An 18721-nucleotide genomic window follows, 5' to 3' on the forward strand; every position below is an offset into this window, starting at 1 on the left:
TCAAGGGGTCTGAATATGTACCGAATGCACTGTATGTACATTATATGAATCTATATCCAACCCTCTTCCATCATGACATAATGGTTGCGTAATATACTCTAATGTGGGTTAACACATTGCCACAGGATCCCCAGAGAGATGTTTTTAAATATAGATCGATTTAGAGTTAGACAAATTTACATTTTTTGGGAGGGACATATTCAGGATGCTACCCTAAACAACATAACCTTCACTCCAAATCAAAACTCCAAACCTACAACATGATTTTGGATGGAATTACTTGGAATGCTTCCTACACTCAAGGATTATTATTCCCAAACTATACATCAAATGCTCTGGCAAACAAGCAGAGACCTGAAAACCCCATCTAATCTGGAGTTGAGTGAGTAATGCTTAGTCTGAAGCATTTTTTTACTTTCAAAAGCCAAGAAGAAAAAATACATTACAAATATATATTTTACTTAATAAGGACTGAATGCTCAGGCTACCAAGCCATGCTAGGACAAAGAGATACAACTTCAATTAGCACTGACGTGTGAAGCGAGAGGTGTCGAAGCCTTAGATCCCAACAAATGGCAGGCTACCCCACCCAGATCAAGAGGCATTGAAGCCCCTTCCTGCTGTCCAAAGACCATCCACTGGCATTTTCTACACGAAATCTGCCTCCGGAAATAAAGCTTCTCCCAAGTGGGTGTGACACCTACTCCCGATGCCTGCTGCACTGCTGCTTGGATTCCACCTGGCTGATCTGTTCATCGTCTGCCCTTGGCAGTCTCCCCCTGTCTGGGTCCCCCCCATGCACTGTTGGGAAGAGTGACTCTGAACTTACAATGGCTAGCCCCAAGTCATTAAATATTTGATTTTTTTCTTGTGCATTTCGCTATTTTGCTATTTGCCTCATGACTCCTGCAATCTTTGTTGACTACCAACTTTCTTCACCCAACCGTGGGGCAGACTATGTTTGTTCCCACACTCGGGACTTTGACTCTCTATTGGTTACACAGACTTTTGGCCTCCCATCCCATTCTAAACAACTCTCGCCGGCTTTGGATTCATGTTACCTGATGAAATTGCTGTACACTATGATCTTGTTGCCATCTGATACACATTCAGATGTCATAAATCAGCACTGCAGAGCTCTCCCTGTCCTCTGCCGTGCCTTGATTGTATTACTGTTGATGATATGGAAATGTGCATGTACACCCTGGCCCATCTACTGTTGCTAGCCCCAATTCTGACTTGTGCTCTGATATATGCTTCACTGATTTCTGCTCCTGTAAAAGCCTGGGTTTTCTGCACGTTAACACTAGAAGCGTATTACCTAAAATGGATCAATTGAAAGTGTGGGTTCAGAGCTCCAATCCAGATGTGTTGGTCATTACTGAGACGTGGTTAATTAAGGAAGAGTGTTTTGAATACTGATGTTAACCTTTCTTGTTATAACCTTTTTCGGCAAGACAGATCTTCCAAAGGTGGGGTAGTGGCACTCTTTTACCAAGGATCACCTTCAGTGCTCGGTTGTCTCCACCAAGTCTCGCCCCAAACAATTTAATTTGATGGTTTTAAGTATTAAACTTTCAAATAGCTCTTTGTTAACTGTTGCTGGGTGCTATCGTCCTCCATCAGCACCAGCCTGTACCCTACCTGCCCTAAGCTCTCTCCTGGCCCCTTACACTAAGTTCAAATTTGTCCTGCTAGGTGACCTAAAATGGAACATGCTTAAACCACCAGTCCTAAAGCAATGGGACTCCCTAAATCTTTCTCAGATTATTACCAATCTGACAAGGTATGACTCCAAACACACAGAAAAGGCTACTCTTCTTGATGTTTTCCTCGCAAATAATCCTAATAGCGATCAGTCTGGTGTTTTCTGTAATGACCTTAGTGATCACTGTTTTACAGCCTGTGTTTGAAATGGCTTCTCAGTGAAATTACCTGTCCTGATTTGTCATAGACGCTTGCTAAAAAACTTTAATGAGTAAGCCTTCCTTCATGAACTGGCCTCTGTAAAATGGTATATAATCAGCTTGATCCCCTCTGTCGAAGACGCTTGGACCTTCTTTTTGATATTTTCAGTGGTATTGTTAACAAACGCCCCCATAAAGAAAATGAGAATTAAAAACAGGTTTAGCCCCTGGTTCGACTGTGATCTTGCAGAGTTACTCCACCTCAAGAGTTGCATTTGGCGAAAGGCTCTGCACACGCATACTCAGGCTGACTGGCTCTCGTTCAGGCAAAGGAGAAATAATTGCACTCATGCTATCCGGAAGGCCAAAGTTAGTTACTTTAAGGAGCAGTTCTCTCTCTGTGGGTCTAACCCCAAGAAGTTCTGGAAAACGGTTAAAGACCTGGAGAATAAACCCTCCTCCTCATAGCTGCCCATGTCCCTTAATGTTGATGATATGCTTGTTACTGACAAGAAGCACATGGCTGAGCTCTTTAATCACCACTTCATTAAGTCAGGATTCCTTTTTGACTCAGCCATGCCTCCTTGCCTGTCCAACATTTCCTCATCTCCCACCCCTTTTAATGCGACTATCCCCGATGCTTCTCCCTCTTTTTCCCCTGCCCCGCTACAAAGTTTCTCCCTGCAGGCAGTCACTGAGTCCGAGGTGCTAGAGGAGCTCCTGAAACTTGACCCCAAAAAAACATCTGGGTCAGATGGTTTAGACCCTTTCTTCTTTAAGGTTGCTGCCCCTATCATCGCCAAGCCTATCTCCAACCATTTTAACCTGTCTCTCCATTGCTTGGAAGGCAGCCACAGTTCGTCCTTTATTTAAAGGGGGAGATCAAGCTGATCCTAACTGTTATAGGCCTATTTCTATTTTGCCCTGTTTATCAAAAGTGTTGGAAAAACATGTCAATAATCAACTGACTGGCCTTCTTTATCTAAAGTATTCTCTCTGGTATTCAATCTGGTTTCTGCTTAGGTTATGGATGTGTCACTGCAACCTTAAAGGTTCTCAATGATGTCGCCATTGCCCTTGATTCTAAGCAATGTTGTGCTGCTATTTTTATTGACTTGGCCAAAGCTTTTTATGTGGTAGACCATTCCATTCTGGTGGGCCGGCTAAGGAATATTGGTGTCTCTGATGGGTCTTTGGCCTGGTTTGCTAACTACATCTCTCAAAGAGTGCAGTGTATAAAGTTAGAAAATCTGCTGTCTCAGCCACTGCCTGTCACCAAGGGAGTACCCCAAGGCTCAATCCTAGGCCCCACGCTCTTCTCAATTTACATCAACAACTTAGCTCAGGCAGTGGGAAGCTCTCTCATCCATTTATATGCAGATGATACAGTCTTATACTCAGCTGGCCCCTGCCCGGATGTTGTGTTAAATGCTCTACAACAAAGCTCTCTTAGTGTCCAACAACCTTTTCTACCCTTTACCTTGTTCTGAACACCTCCAAAACAAAGGTTATGTGGTTTGGTAAGAAGAATGCCCCTCTCCCCACAGGTGTGATTACTACCGCTGAGGGTTTAGAGCTAGAGGTAGTTCCCTCATATAAGTACTTCTCTCAGCACATATCAAAGCTGCAGGCTAAAGTTAAATCTAGACTTGGTTTCCTCTATCGTAATCGCTCCTCTTTCACCCCAGCTGCCAAACTAACCCTGATTCAGATGACCATCCTATCCATGCTAGGTTATGGAGACATAGTTTATAGATCGGCAGGTAAGGTGCTCTCGAGTGGATAGATGCACTTTACCATTCAGCCATCAGATTTGCCACCAATGCTCCTCATAGGACATCTCTATACTGGTAAACTGGTCAACTCTGTAAACCCGTCGTAAGACCCACTGGTTGATGCTTATTTGTAAAAGCCTCACTCCCCACTATCTGAGGTATCTACTGCAACCCTCATCCTCCACATACAACACCCGTTTTGCCAATCACATTCTGTTAAAGGTCTGCAAAGCACACACATCCCTGGGTCGCTTGTCTTTTCAGTTCGCTGCACCTAGCGACTGGAATGAGCTGCAACAAACACTCAAACTGGACAGTTTTATCTCAATCTCTTCATTCAACGACTCAATCATGGACACTCTAACTGAGAGTTGTGGCTGCTTTGCGTGATGTATTGTTGTCTCTACCTTCTAGCCCTTTGTGCTGTTGTCTGTGCCAATAATGTTTGTACCATGTTTTGTGCTGCTACCATGTGGTGTTGCTACCATGTTATTGTCATGTTGTGTTGCTACTATGCTGCATTGTCATGTGTTGCTGCCTTGCTATGTTGTTGTCTTAGGTCTCTCTCTATGTAGTTTTGTGTTGTCTGTCTTGTCGTGATGTGTGTTTTGTCCTCTATTTATATGTTATTTATTTATTTTTAATTTATTTTCTTTATATATATATTTACATATTTATATTTATTTTTTATATTTACATTTTTATTTAATTTAATTTTTTTACATTTTTACCCCTTTTTCTCCCCAATTTCGTGGTATCCAATTGTTGTAGTAGCTACTATCTTGTCTCATCGCTACAACTCCCGTACGGGCTCGGGAGAGACGAAGGTTGAATGTCATGCGTCCTCCGATACAGAACCCAACCAGCCGCACTGCTTCTTAACACAGCGCGCATCCAACCCGGAAGCCAGCCGCACCAATGTGTCGGAGGCTACACCGTGCACCTGGCAACCTTGGCTAGCGCGCACTGCGCCCGGCCCACCACAGGAGTCGTTGGTGCGCGATGAGACAAGGACATCCCTACCGACCAAGCCCTCCCTAACCCGGACGACGCTAGGCCAATTGTGCATCGCCCCACGGACCTCCCGGTCGCGGCCGGTTACAACAGAGCCTGGGCGCGAACCCAGGGACTCTGATGGCACAGCTGGCGCTGCAGTACAGCGCCCTTAACCACTGCGCCACCCGGGAGGCCCTTTACATTTTTATTTGTTTTTATTTTATTTTATCCCAGTTCCCATCCCCGTCCCCGCAGGAGGTCTTTTGCCTTTTGGTAGGCCGTCAATGCAAATAAGAATTTGTTCTTAACTGGCTTGCCTAGTTAAATAAAGGTAAAAATAAAATAAAAAATGAAGAAATAAACATGTCTGGGGTTTTACATGGGGTTTTGTAATGTTTTGTGTGGATTCCCCAGTAACTGTCTGTCTTTGTTGTTGTGTTTCAGAGAGAACCAGTATGCTGTCATCCTTCATCAGCCCTATGAAGATTAGAGATAGTGGGACAACAACATCAAAAGACAATGGAGACACTTCAAGTAATTGATTCCTGTATTTCCCTTTCCATGCTATTCACTCACACCACATTTCAATCAGAGTAGCACACCAGCAATTTATCAGTTTATACTTTCAATTTACACCTTTTGCTAAGCTTTCCCATTTCGGTAGTTTGGCCTTTTCTTTAAAAATGCATCAACATAATGTGAAAATTAATAGCGGTTTCCTCAACTATGTTTGTTCTTGTCTTAATTGGTGAACAGTTAGCAGCAGCGCTGAGGTGAAGGAGAATCGTCATAGCACAAATCAAGTGGACTATTCAACCATACGACAACCTGCACATCATCAACCAGCTCTTTACACTGACATCTCCAGAGAGCTCTCCAGGACTACTGCTCTAAAGAGGAAGCAGCCATTGGTGGAAGGAAAAGACAGTCTTCTCTATGAACTCCAGTTGATCTGTAAGAGGACGGCCCATTGCTTTACATCAGATAGCGCCACGACTCCATCTGCACTGTCGGTTGAGGGAGGAGCATCACGCGGGAGTGACGCAACCTGTCGGAAGACAATGAGGACTTCATGGTCTGTCACAAAGAAGAACGCCCTGGTGCAGTTGAATGAGCTGAGACCAGGTCTACAGTATGAGATAGCATCCTGGACAGGGCCAGTTCACGCCCCTGTGTTCGCTGTAGGAGTAGAGGTCAACGGTCTCAGGTTCGAGGGCCGAGGCCCCACCAAGAAGAAGGCTAAGATGAGAGCAGCAGAGATGGCTCTTAGGTCCTTCATCCAGTTCCCCAATGCCCCTCAGGCTCACATCACCATGGGAAACCTTAACTTTATCAACACCACAGCACCAGCAGACTTCACCTCAGACCAGGCCGTTCTCATCCCTGACACGCTCTTCAAGGAGTTTGAGCCAGAAGCAAACGAAGACCAATTCCTTTACCACAGGACAGACGGAAAGGAGTTGCAATTTGAGGAGCCACCAGCGCAGGGAGATACACAACTCCTATACCACAGCCACAGGACAGGGGGAAAGGGACAGGAGTTGCTCTCCAGCATTTGTAACCATGGGAGACTAGTATGCCTGACCCTTGACCTGATGTCCTCAGCTAATCAGAAGAGGCAGAGGATCGGTTCCTCCATTGTTGAGGAGCTGAGGCCTGTGGCTCTGCTCAATGAGTTAAGGCCAGGCCTGAGGTACGTCTGCCTGATGGAGAGAGTGCGGGGCAGGCCGATCAGGAGCTTTGTGATGGCAGTGAGGGTGGATGGAAGGATATTTGAGGGCTGTGGGCGCAGTAAGAGACTGGCTCAAGCCCAGGTAGCTACCTCAGCCCTACAGGACCTGTTTAACATCAGTCTGGGGCCTGAGACTAGCATCAGTCGTACTGCCAGCTGGGCCAAGAGCTCTCAGCTACCTCAGGTGGGTACCTTACCTTCACTGACTTACTGTATGAGTTCTGAGTTTAACCATATTCCTACCTCTGTTTTGTCTAGCTATGGGGGAGAATTCTTCAATCTCAATTAATTTTGCAATCAGTACCAAGCCTTGCTTGCTGTTCAATGTCTCTCCTAAAACAATGACAATGTTGAGATGCAGTGTTTCAATTTGCTGTAATTTGGATATAACAATCACAGTGCATCATGTTTTTGATTCCTCCATTTCATTCACATCCTCATTGAAGTGCCCAGGTCGAACAGGGTTATTGAACATGCCCCGTCCATTGCCTCTGTAGCTGCAGCATTACCATCCATCCCATCTTCTAAATGGTCATACTGCATATATCTAAGAGGTGCTCAGACTGCCACCAAATGGAGTGTATCGTATCAATATGCATTTCATGTCCAGGAGCCTCAGGACTAAACGCTCTCCTGGCTTGCATGCCCAGCCACAGCAGCTTCACAACCCTGTTATGTCTGTCTGGCCTCAGAAAATCTGCTCTTCATCTTTTGCCATACTTTAGAACAGTAGTATTCAGACTTTTTTAATGGGGGCCAAAACTATTTTTGCCCGATGTTCTGAGGGCCAAATATTTTTACCAATAATTTCTTGTGACCCCACACCAAACCTTAAAATCGTTAAATTGCGGAACTCCCGGGTGTGGTTAAGGGCGCTGTACTACAGCGCCAGCTGTGCCACCAGAGACTCTGGGTTCGCGCCCAGGCTCTGTCGTAACCGGCTGCGACCGGGAGCGTCGTCCTGGATAGGGAGGGTTTGGCCGGTAGGGAAATCCTTGTCTCATCGCGCACCAGCGACTCCTGTGGCGGGCTGGGCGCATTGCGCGCTAACCAAGGTTGCCAGGTGCACGGTGTTTCCTCCGGCACATTGGTGCGGCTGGCTTCCGGGTTAGATGGCGCTGTGTTAAGAAGCAGTGCGGCTTGGTTGGGTTGTGTATCGGAGGACGCATGACTTTCAACCTTTGTCTCTCCCGAGCCCATACGGGAGTTGTAGCGATGAGACAAGATAGTAGCTACTAAATACAATTGGATACCACGAAATTGGGGAGAAAAAGGGGTAAAATAAAAATAAATAAAAAATTGTTCAATTGCAACAAATAACATTCATTGCATTCTTATAAAAATGAAAAGAAACCAATAAGTACATTTACTTAACAAACATTTTTTCTTTTCAAATTAGCTTTTTCAAAAACGTTTGTTTTTAGTGCGCCCGACCCATTGAATAATCTGTACTCTTCTTTTTTCCCCTCCAAAAAATATGTTTTTTTTATATTTGCTTGCTCTGCCCTCATATTTAGTCTCACATTGAAGTGTTTTACCATTTTATTTTCAGGACAACCAGGGTTCAAGTAGAAGGCAATTGGACATGAACAGCTTTATTCATGAGTTGTATTGACAAGTGGCAATTAAAAAAAGGTCTGCCAAGCAAAAACCTGCTAAAAAAAATACTTATAAGGAGGCCACAAGTACATAAATTCTTTGCTCAGTGACAGCTGTGTGGATTTGGAGTTTGTTACAGCAACTGTGTGAACTTATTACGGTATTATAGACACAAATCCTGGGATTTCCTATGACCTTCTATGTAGAAGAACCCCTTGCCTTCTACATTTGACATTTTAGTCAATTAGCAGACATTCTTATCCAGAGCGAATTACAATTAGTGCATTCTTGTTAAGATAGCTAGGTGAGACAACAACATATCTCAATCGTGTCAAGTACATTTTCCCTCAACAAAGTATTTATCAGCAAAATCAGTGCTTGTCGGGGGCGCCGGGAGAGTTATTTAAGATACTCTTCAAAGAGTACCTTCTAATGACACGTGTCTCTGTGAGAGATGGATCACAATAGGTTGTAGCTCAAACCGTTCGGACTTTCCATACATTTTTGTAAGAAGAACCGTTTTCGAGATCCGCCATTGTCTCACAAACACCACTCTGGCTCAGCCCCTGTTAATCACACAGACGAGTGGTTGGTATCAGCGCATTCAGAATAAATAGGCGAATCCAATGCAACGACCCAGGAGTAAAACACACAATGTTTCAAAGGGGTTAGAAGTCGCCGGTGTCACAGTGAGACTGTAGTGTGAACATTATCATCGCGGCATATTGGTGATCAAGGAGGAGCCCCAGACTGAAGGAGATGAAATTAAGAGGAGGTGTGAAGAGCATATTAATAACTATTTAATACGCTCATTACGCATCATTGCGCATGACCTTGTCCCATTGCCATTTAGACAATATCCTTTCCCCTTTCTAGTCATCTCTCCAAGCTTGATATCAGGGCACGGGTGGGATGATAACTTCAATGATCATGTATCATATATATTATGTCAATTTAGTGGATGAGTTAGACTTTTTTTAAATTAACTACTAAATATTGTCAATATAGTCTCATCATTCCCAGATATACTCTCAATATAATGCTAATCTAATATTGTATGTCTCAGGGAGTGTTGACAGAGAAGGAACCTCTGTCAGAGTCATTGAAAGCACTGCCACAGTGTGCTTCCCAAATGACACACTATTTCCTATGTAATGCACTACTTTTGACCAAAACCCATATGGGACGCAGGCTTGCGGCACGTCCACCACACCTGATGACGCATGGCAACTATTATCTGGTTGTTTTGGTGACTGTGATATTGACTTAACAACTAGCGGGCAAACGTTTGTTTGCTCTACTGTCTGTTTATGTAGATGTGAATACAGCTGTTATCTTGACCATTGCCTGTTTGATTAGGAAGTCATCCGTTAACGTATGTGATTGCAGTGCTTTGCAGAGTCAATCTTCCACTTGGTGAGAGAGAAACACAGTCAGCTAGACTGTTACTGCCCTGCCTCCCACACCCGTCACAAAGTACTGGCAGGCATCGTAATGACCAGAGGTAGGCGATGGACTCCGTCCAAACGGAACCCTATTCCCTGTACGTATATTAGTACTCTAATTTTAACCAGCTCGGGTCAAGTATTGCATTATATAGGGAACAGGGTGCCGTTTGGAAGGCAACCATAATTACACTTTTCATTGACATTTAAATATTTTACAAGTCAAAATGAAAGAGAAAGGGTGGATCTCTCTTTAATACAACTGTAGATACCAGCATCAAAATGTATGATACGTCGTAAATGATTCAAATGCCTTTGAATACAGGCCTTTATAGGCCTGCATGTGTCATTCCCACATCAACAGTATGCCAGTCAACTGAGAGTGTATATTAGTGCCTTCAGTTGAAGCCAGCATGGTTTGGTTATTCGCAAACCTGAAAATCTAGGAAACTCTCATTAGACAGTAGAGCTCCTTGGATCTTACAGAATAACTAAGATGAGAGAGTGGGCAAAACCATAGAATTGCAAGGAGTTCTATTCATTTTATTGCTATGGGCACAGGTATATCACAGGTATTGCCGTCCCAAAAGGCAGTGAATCCAATAGGAATCCCTCCCAGACTTTCATTCATATAGAATACCTCACAAGAAAATAAGCAGTTGCTCAGCTTGCTCAGCAACACAAGATGCAACTTTATACCATTGATGAGATAAGACAGTCATTACATTTTTTGCAAATATTTCATGAGGTGCTGTGGTAAGACAACAACATAGCTGTTGGGTCTTACCTGGGTAAATAAAGGTTAAATAAATACATCAAATAGTAGGATACTGGTGTGTTATATTCTGTCCCATTAGTCATTTCTTACTCAGAATAATTTATTTAGCCATCTTAGTCTATTACAGTGAAATTTAAATTTTGGGCTCCTGAGGGGCGCAGCGGTCTAAGGCCCAGCATCTCCGTGCTAGTGGCGTCACTACAGACCCTGGTTCAATCCCAGGCTGTATCTCAACCAGCCGTGATCGGGAGTCCTATAGGGTGGCGCACAATTGGCCCAGTGTCGGGTTAGGGGAAGGTTTGACCAGGGTAGGACGTCATTGTAAAATAAGAATTTGTTCTTAACTGACTTGTCTAGTTAAATAAAGGATAAATAAAAAAATGTAATTAGATGAAGTTGTTTGTAAGGACATTTCCTGTTTGAGGCCAAATTACTGTAACTGATATCCCAAAAGACAACCGTTGTCATGCACCCTATTCTATTCCCTATGCAGTGCACTACTTTTGGCCAGGACCCATGGGCTCCAAAGTAGTAATAAAAAAAGGCATTATGTAGGGAATAGGGTACCATTTGGGACACGGACAACACTCTCAAATCTGTTGTATAAGTGTACTGTGCAGTTTTGTTTGATGTTGGTTAGTAAGAAATATTGTGTATTGTCCCCTGCCCAGGTTTTGACGTTAGGCGAGGCCAGGTGGTGTCTCTGGGGACAGGGACCAAGTGTTTCAGTGGAGTGTGTGTCAGTGACCAGGGATGGACGGTTAATGACTGCCATGCTGAGGTCATCACAAGGAGGGCTTTCCTCCGCTTTCTCTACACCCAACTGGAGCTCTTCCTCTGGTAATATACTGTATATTATAAACTGGGTGGTTTGTGCCCTGAATGCTGATTGGACGACAGCCATGGCATATCAGACCATATACCACGGGTATGACAAAACATTTCTATTTACTGATCTAATTACATTGGTAACCAGTTTATATTAGCAATAAGGCGCCTTGGGGGTTTGTGGTATATGGCCAATATACCACGGCTAAGGGCTGTGTCCAGGCACTCCGTGTTGCGTAATATGTAAGAACAGCCCTTAGCCGTTGTATATTGGCCATATACCACACTCCTCGGCCCTTATTGCTTAATTATATACTATATACTGTACTGTAATATACCATATTTCCTATATAGTGCACTACTTTTGAACAGGGTTCTGTGCTCTGGTAAAAATTTGTGCACTATAAAGGGAATAGGGTGCCATTTGGGACAAGTCCTCAACCGTGAGGACGAAGTTGAAGAATCTTTTGCTTGTATACTTTTACATTGAAGTTGCAAGTGAAACGTTTTATATCAGCTGTTACCTATCTGCACTGATATTTTGGTTCCATTTTAAAAAGAGCCACTTGTAAATGTTATTTTATACCCGTTCCCCATCACTCAAGAATCAATTTTGATTCTTGATTAACACATCGATTAACACATTAACACAAAAGCCTTGAATAACTAAACGTGTTCCCATCAACGTCAAGTGCACAAGGATGATTGAAGTATAGAAATGTTTAACATAAAACACCCTTTTCATCTCAAAATACACTACATGACCAAAAGCATGTGGACACCTACTCGTCGAACATCTCATTCCAAAATCATGGGCATTAATATGGAGTTGGAGTTTGCTGCTATAGCAGCCTCCCCTCTTCTGGTAAGGCTTTCCACTAGATGTTGGAACATTGCTGCATGGACTTGCAGCAACTGATGTTGAACAATTAGGCCTGTTTCGCAGTCGGCATTTCAATTCATCCCAAAGGTTTTCGATGGGGTTGAGGTCAGGGCTCTGTGCAGGCCAGTCAAGTTCTTCCACACCGATATCGACAAACCATTTCTGTATTAACCTTGCTTGGGCACAGGGACATTGTCATGCTGAAACAGGAAAGGCCTTCCCCAAACTGTTGCCACAAAGTTGGATGCACAAAATGGTGTAGAATGTCATTGTATGCTGTAGTGTTACGATTTCCCATCACTGGAACGAAGGGGCCTAGACCAAACCATGAAAAACAACCCCAGACCATTATTCTTCCTCCACCAAACTTTACAGTTGGCACTATGAATCGAGGCAGGTAGCGTTCTCCTGGCATCCAACAAACCCAGATTCGTCCGTCGGAATGCCAGATGGTGAAGCGTGATTCATCACTCCAGAGAACACACTTCCACAAACCCATTTCATGAAGCTCCCGACTAACAGTTCTATTGCTGACGTTACTTCCAGAGGTAGTTTGGAACTTGGTAGTGAGTGTTGCATCCAAGGACAGATGATTTTTACTCGCTACATGCTTCAGCACTCTGCGGTCCTGTTCTCTGAAGCTGTGTGGCCTACCACTTCGCGGCTGAGCCGTTGTTGCTCCTAGACGTTTCCACTTCACAATGACAACACTTGCAGTTGACCGGAGCAGCTCTAGCAGGGTGGAAATTTGACAAACTAACTTGTTGGAAAGGTGACATCCCATGACTGTGCCACATTGAAAGTCACTGAGCTCTTCAGTAAGGCCATTCTACTGGCAAGGTTTGTCTATGGAGATTGCATGGGTGTTTTTGATTTTATACACTTGTCAGCAACGGTAGTGTCTGAAATAACCGAATCCACTAATTTGAAGGGGTGTCCACATACTTTTGTGTATATAGTGTAGATGTATCTGGGTGATTAGGCAACTTGTGACAATTTATTTGAAAGTTCATACTCAGAATGATCAGAACAACATCATTTCCTTTATTAGTAACCAGCCAGACAGTTTGGAGCAGTCCATCTTTGTGCGAGACAAAGAGTCTGGGTACAGACTGAGAGATGGTATTCTGTTCCATATGTATGTGAGCTCATCGCCCTGTGGGGACGCACGCCTCAATTGCCCCTACGAGGTAACAGCTACACGTAAGAAATGTCAACATTTTTATTTCACTTTATATCATTCATACTCGCAGTCGACAAGACTGAATTAAGCAGAATCTACAGTTACATTAAACCAAGGTTTTAAAATGCTCTACTTTAAAAGGATTTGCCTGTACTGTGGTTCATAGAGCAGGTTTGCATTTGTTGGTGCTGCATCAGTTGTCTACTCCCTCAGACCACAGCTGGCACAGATTTGTAAGGAAGTTACGCTGCCATCTGAGGATGAAGATGGAAGGCGGTGAGGGTACACTTCCTGTCAGCGTACGGAGAGCCAATCAGAAATGGGACAGGGGGTTGCCGAGGGAACCTCCGGTCACCATGTCCTGCACAGATAAAATGGCCAGGTGAGCACCAGCTAGACAGTGACGACTTTCACTGAGTCACAAACGTATAACATACTGAACAATGGGGGCTTGTCTCTCTCTCTTTGTTCCAATGGTAATGTTCCAGGCTTGTGTCTCAAATGGAACCCTTTTCCCAATATAGTGCACTAACTTTGACCAGGACCCAGTGGCTCTGGTCAAAAGTAGTGCACAATATAGGGAACAGGGTGCCATTTGGGACGCAGATCCTAGTCCTGCCTGATCTCTAGCCTTATTGCTTGTATCTCCAGGTGGAATGTTCTAGGTCTCCAGGGCTCTCTCCTGTCTCACCTGGTGGAGCCAGTGTACCTCCACAGCCTCACTGTGGGCAGCCTGTGCCACACGGGTCACCTGGGAAGGACCATGGCACGACGCATGGGGCACATCAGCCCCACGTCCTCCTCCTATAGACACAACAGCCTACTCCTCGGCTGTAAGTCACCCAGATCTAAGAGATGATAACATGATATGGTTACTTCAGATACAGTATTTAGTCCATTACTTGTCCAGGAGTCATTTGGCAGTAACCCAGGTTTAGAGACCTGACAAAGAGAAATGTTAGGAGGAAGAAAGGTCATGAGGTCATTCTGTTACCTTGCCTGGTGGAGAGGTACGTTGAGGACCACCTGAGCGTGAAGGATAAACACCTTGTTCCTCCAGATGGTCCTCGTGGTCCTGTCTCTTCCACTATGCCTCTGTGCTGGCTCATGATGTGGTATCTGAAGAGTGCATGTTAAGTACGTACCTGTACCTCTCTGCTCTCCTTCCTGACCCCAGTCTGGTCTCTGTGTGGTCTCCAGGCCTCAGCAGCAGTGAGGGTCGGCAGCCAGGGAAGTCCCCCAGGTTCAGTGTGAACTGGAGTGCTGGAGACGGGGAGCTGGAGGTGCTGGATACCTCTACAGGCAGGAGGAAAGGCTCAGGGACACCATCCAGACTCTGCAAGAGATCCCTCTTCACTCGTTGGGAGAGACTACACCACCAGGTTAGTCATGAACAGGGGGGCTATTCAGTATGCTTTACCCAGAACCAGTGGAGGCTGGTGAGAGAAGTACGGCTCATAGTAATAGCTGGAATGGCAAAAATAGAAGGGTATCAAACAGGATTCCGTTCCATTAATTCCGTTCCAGACATTACTGTGAGACTGTCCTCTGAGCCACCAGCCACCACTGCCTGCAACCCACACTGGCAACCCTGAGTCCACACTTTGATACTTCTGTTTTACAATGCCATCCATTGATACTTCCATTATGCTGTAAGCAGAAGCTCTAATGTATGTATTGGAACTAAAGGCATGTGGTCTTTCGTATTACTGCAGTGAGGAGAGAGGTATTAACAAACTATTTGCTTACTGCTGATAGTGGAAAAGGCCAAACTTACAATAGAGATGCCATCCATCTTTGTTCAATTGCACTCTACTGGCTCACCAAGCATTTCTGTCTCCATTTAACACTCCTCATTATGAATATGTTTTTAAAGTACAGTTACATTTCCACTGTGAAATTAAATATGTATGCCGGTGCGTTCCATTGTTCCAAATGTCAGTGGATCCATTTTGATGACAGTAGAGAGTCATAATTATTTAGAAAAGCATTTGAATAGCAGAAAAGGCTTCCTGCACTCAATATCACATGCAAGAATAAACAGTCATGTACTATACATCCTGGCTGTACTCCATTAAATATGTGTGAGACAGTCAGAGAGAGAGAGAGAGGCAGAGACAGAGACAGAGAGAAAGAGAGAGAGAGACAATTAGACCCAACCAAATCATGAGTAAACAAAAAGATAATTACTTGACACATTGGAAAGAATTAACAAAAAAACAGAGCAAACTAGAATGCTATTCGGCCCTACACAGAGAGTACACAGCGGCAGAATACCTGACCACTGTGACGGACCCAAAATTAAAGAAAGCTTTGACTATGTACAGACTCAGTGAGAATAGCCTTGCTATTGAGAAAGGCCGCCGTAGGCAGACATGGCTCTCAAGAGAAGACAGGCTATGTGCTCACTGCCCACAAAATGAGGTGGAAACTGAGCTGCACTTCCTAACCTCCTGCCCAATGTATGACCATATTAGAGAGACATATTTCCCTCAGATTACACAGATCCACAAAGAATTCGAAAACAAATCCAATTTTGAAAAACTCCCATATCTACTGGGTGAAATTCCACAGTGTGCCATCACAGCAGCAAGTTTTGTGACCTGTTGCCACGAGAAAAGGACAGAGAGAGAGAGAGAGAGAGAGAGAGAGAGAGAGAGAATAGAGAGAGGGAGAGAGAGAGAGAGAGAGAGAGAGAGAGAGAGGGAGAGAGAAAATAAAGCAAAGCCCGTGGAATGTTAATTTGTTTGGTGAGATGTAAATGGGGGAAGATAGCCCAGCTGTTGAAGTTTGCAATTTGGGTTGGCTCATTAGTTTTTATTCTGTCTGGGTGGTGTTTTATTAACCCAAGCCTTTCCTATTGTTGCTGTCTCTCTCCTCAGCTGAGCAGGCCAGGACAAGTGTTGGGTGACGAGAAGGCCATAAAGACGTACTGTGGAGCTAAGATGACAGCGGGGGCCTACCAGAGAGCCAAGCAGAAGTTTGTCCTCTCACTGCAGGAGGCAGGCCTGGGCATCTGGAACAGGAAACCACCAGAACAGGAGCACTTCCAGAGCAGCGTGTAAGGGGTTCTTATAGAAGAAGCAATTCCCTCACACACACACACACTCACATGCGCTCTTCCTATCATGGTCACTAAGACCATAGAGGTCCTATAACACAATGTTACCGTGATAGGGAGAGCACATGTACAGGTAACCCGCCAAAATAATGGAAACATTTGAGTAAATGAAGGATACAAAGTATATTGAAAGCCGAGTTAATTAAGCCGTTAATATTCTATAATGCTTAGGGTCATGTATAGAAATGCTGGAGGAGGAAAGCATGGATTATCAACTAGATTCAGCCATGCACTAAATAAAGGTGAAATAAAAAATAAATTAAAAAAAGGGGGGCGGAACATAATTACAGATCATTTCTAGGCAAATTGACCACAAGAAGCCCAAAACAGATCTATTTGACTAAAACATAGTCATTTCAAACCTTGCTTACATTTTTATACGATCATGTATCTTTCTATGATTTTGTTTATGTCCAACAATGAAAAACCCTAGAGGTCTTCTCAGGTCCAAAAATGTGGACATGGACACGAATGGACAAATTATTTAAAGAATTTTTAAAAGGGGACCCGAACCTGACAACAATCAGACCCGAGCATAAATGGACCCGACAACACCCAGACCTAGACCTGACCTGTACCCTAACAGTTCTGGATCTAGACCAGACCCCTGATTGGACCAGAGAGATATTTTTTTAAATTTGCAACTAAGTTGCTCTTCTGGTTAACAAATAGGCCTTTATATGTTGGCTAGGCCTTCTGTAAAGTCAATAAACTCACATTATAAGTGTAAAATAATATGCTATAGGCTATGAAGAGCCATTCGGGTCAACGTGGGTCTATCGGCTGTAGTACCTAGACCCAAACCCGATGACAATCAAACAGGACCCAAGGGAAAAGTTATAATTCTGGACCGCGGTCGGGTATCGGGTATTTGTTTTCGGGTACACCCATGAAGACCCTATTGGATGACAATGCACAGGGCACGAGTGGTTACTGAATTGTTTGATGAGCATGAAAACAATGTAAACCATATGCCATGGCCATCTCAGTCACCAGATCTCAACCCAATTGAACAATTATGGGAGATTCTGGAGCAGCACCTGAGACAGCGTTTACCACCAGCAAATTATGGCATTTCTTGTGTTGGGGTTTCCTTTATTTTGGCAGTGTGAGGTGAGTGTGTGAGGAAATTTGCCTAGCTAAAGTTCCCTGGATTGCTTCTGTGCACTATTTGCTTATCTATAATGAATTTGTAGTCCTGCTTTCATTCCGCCTCCTCTGTGCAATCATATAACAATAGTAGCCCAAAGATGATCCCATTTCCCCTTTAGTAATCCGTCACCCACACCTGTTGAGCTCCCCTTATTTTTGGTGTCTCCTTACAATGCAAACGATATTCCCTTTCAACCATTCTGTCATGTATTGTCTTGTTCATTTTTTACATTGAATGTTATTAAATAGTTTTGAGAGAAAATTGTCATTGTAGTACTGGGGAGTCAGTAGACCATAGTATGTGACTGGCTATAGTATGTGAAACTGGCCATGAGAAACATGAAAGAGCAGTGACATCTAGTGGCTTAAAGAGTACATTTCAAGTTGACAGTAATTTACTCATTTTTATTTTATTTTATCTACATTACAATTGCACATATAGACATGTCATATAGCTAATTTAAATTAATGAATGTATTTCCTCTTTCTGCAAGCAACTTTATTGCTAGATATATATTTCTACACAAAAGACATCTCTGCACAACACCATCTCACAGACTAAAACGACAATGCAAATAGTAATGTCAAAGTATTTTGTATCAATATCATTGAATGTCAAATGTAAAATAGTCATTACTATTTTTATTAAAAGGCAGTAAATTAGCATTTTTAGAATCCTCCACTTGGTCTTTGCCAGTTTTCCAAATCAAATTGTATTTTTCACATGCGCAGAGTACAACGGGTGTAGACTTAACCGTGCAATGCTTGCTTACGAGCCCTTCCCAATGACGCAGAGTTAAACAATAATACAAAGAAAAATAGTAACACAAGAGGCATAAACTACACAAGAATGGAACTATATTTAGGGAGTACCAGTACCAGATAAATGTGGAGCTACATACAGGGAGTACCAGTACCAGATCAATGTGGAGCTACATACAGGGAGTACCAGTACCAGATCAATGTGGAGCTATATACAGGGAGTACCAGTACCAGATCAAATGTGGAGCTACATACAGGGAGTACCAGTACCAGATCAATGTGGAGCTACATACAGGGAGTACCAGTACCAGATCAATGTGGAGCTATATACAGGGAGTACCAGTACCAGATCAAATGTGGAGCTACATACAGGGAGTACCAGTACCAGATCAATGTGGAGCTATATACAGGAGTACCAGTACCAGATCAATGTGGAGCTATATACAGGGAGTACCAGTACCAGATCAATGTGGAGCTATATACAGGGAGTACCAGTACCAGATCAATGTGGAGCTACATACAGGGAGTACCAGTACCAGATCAATGTGGAGCTATATACA

At 43.7% G+C, this 18721-nt stretch overlaps 1 protein-coding gene across 1 annotated transcript in view; it reads left to right on the forward strand.

Moving 5' to 3' along the window:
- LOC112260421 (double-stranded RNA-specific editase B2) overlaps window positions 1-17896 on the forward strand; it is a 40574-nt gene extending 22678 nt beyond the window's left edge. Inside the window, exons 2-10 of the mRNA XM_024435509.2 lie at window positions 5123-5212; window positions 5435-6594; window positions 9399-9513; window positions 10904-11072; window positions 12995-13146; window positions 13340-13508; window positions 13778-13959; window positions 14327-14508; window positions 16009-17896. Coding sequence (XP_024291277.1) covers window positions 5123-5212; window positions 5435-6594; window positions 9399-9513; window positions 10904-11072; window positions 12995-13146; window positions 13340-13508; window positions 13778-13959; window positions 14327-14508; window positions 16009-16191 — 2402 coding nt within the window. The 3' untranslated portion in view covers window positions 16192-17896. The remainder of the gene's footprint in view (window positions 1-5122; window positions 5213-5434; window positions 6595-9398; window positions 9514-10903; window positions 11073-12994; window positions 13147-13339; window positions 13509-13777; window positions 13960-14326; window positions 14509-16008) is intronic.
- The last annotated feature ends 825 nt before the right edge of the window (window positions 17897-18721 follow it).

Source organism: Oncorhynchus tshawytscha, linkage group LG10, assembly GCF_018296145.1.
Source record: "Oncorhynchus tshawytscha isolate Ot180627B linkage group LG10, Otsh_v2.0, whole genome shotgun sequence".
Classification (NCBI taxonomy): domain Eukaryota; kingdom Metazoa; phylum Chordata; class Actinopteri; order Salmoniformes; family Salmonidae; genus Oncorhynchus; species Oncorhynchus tshawytscha.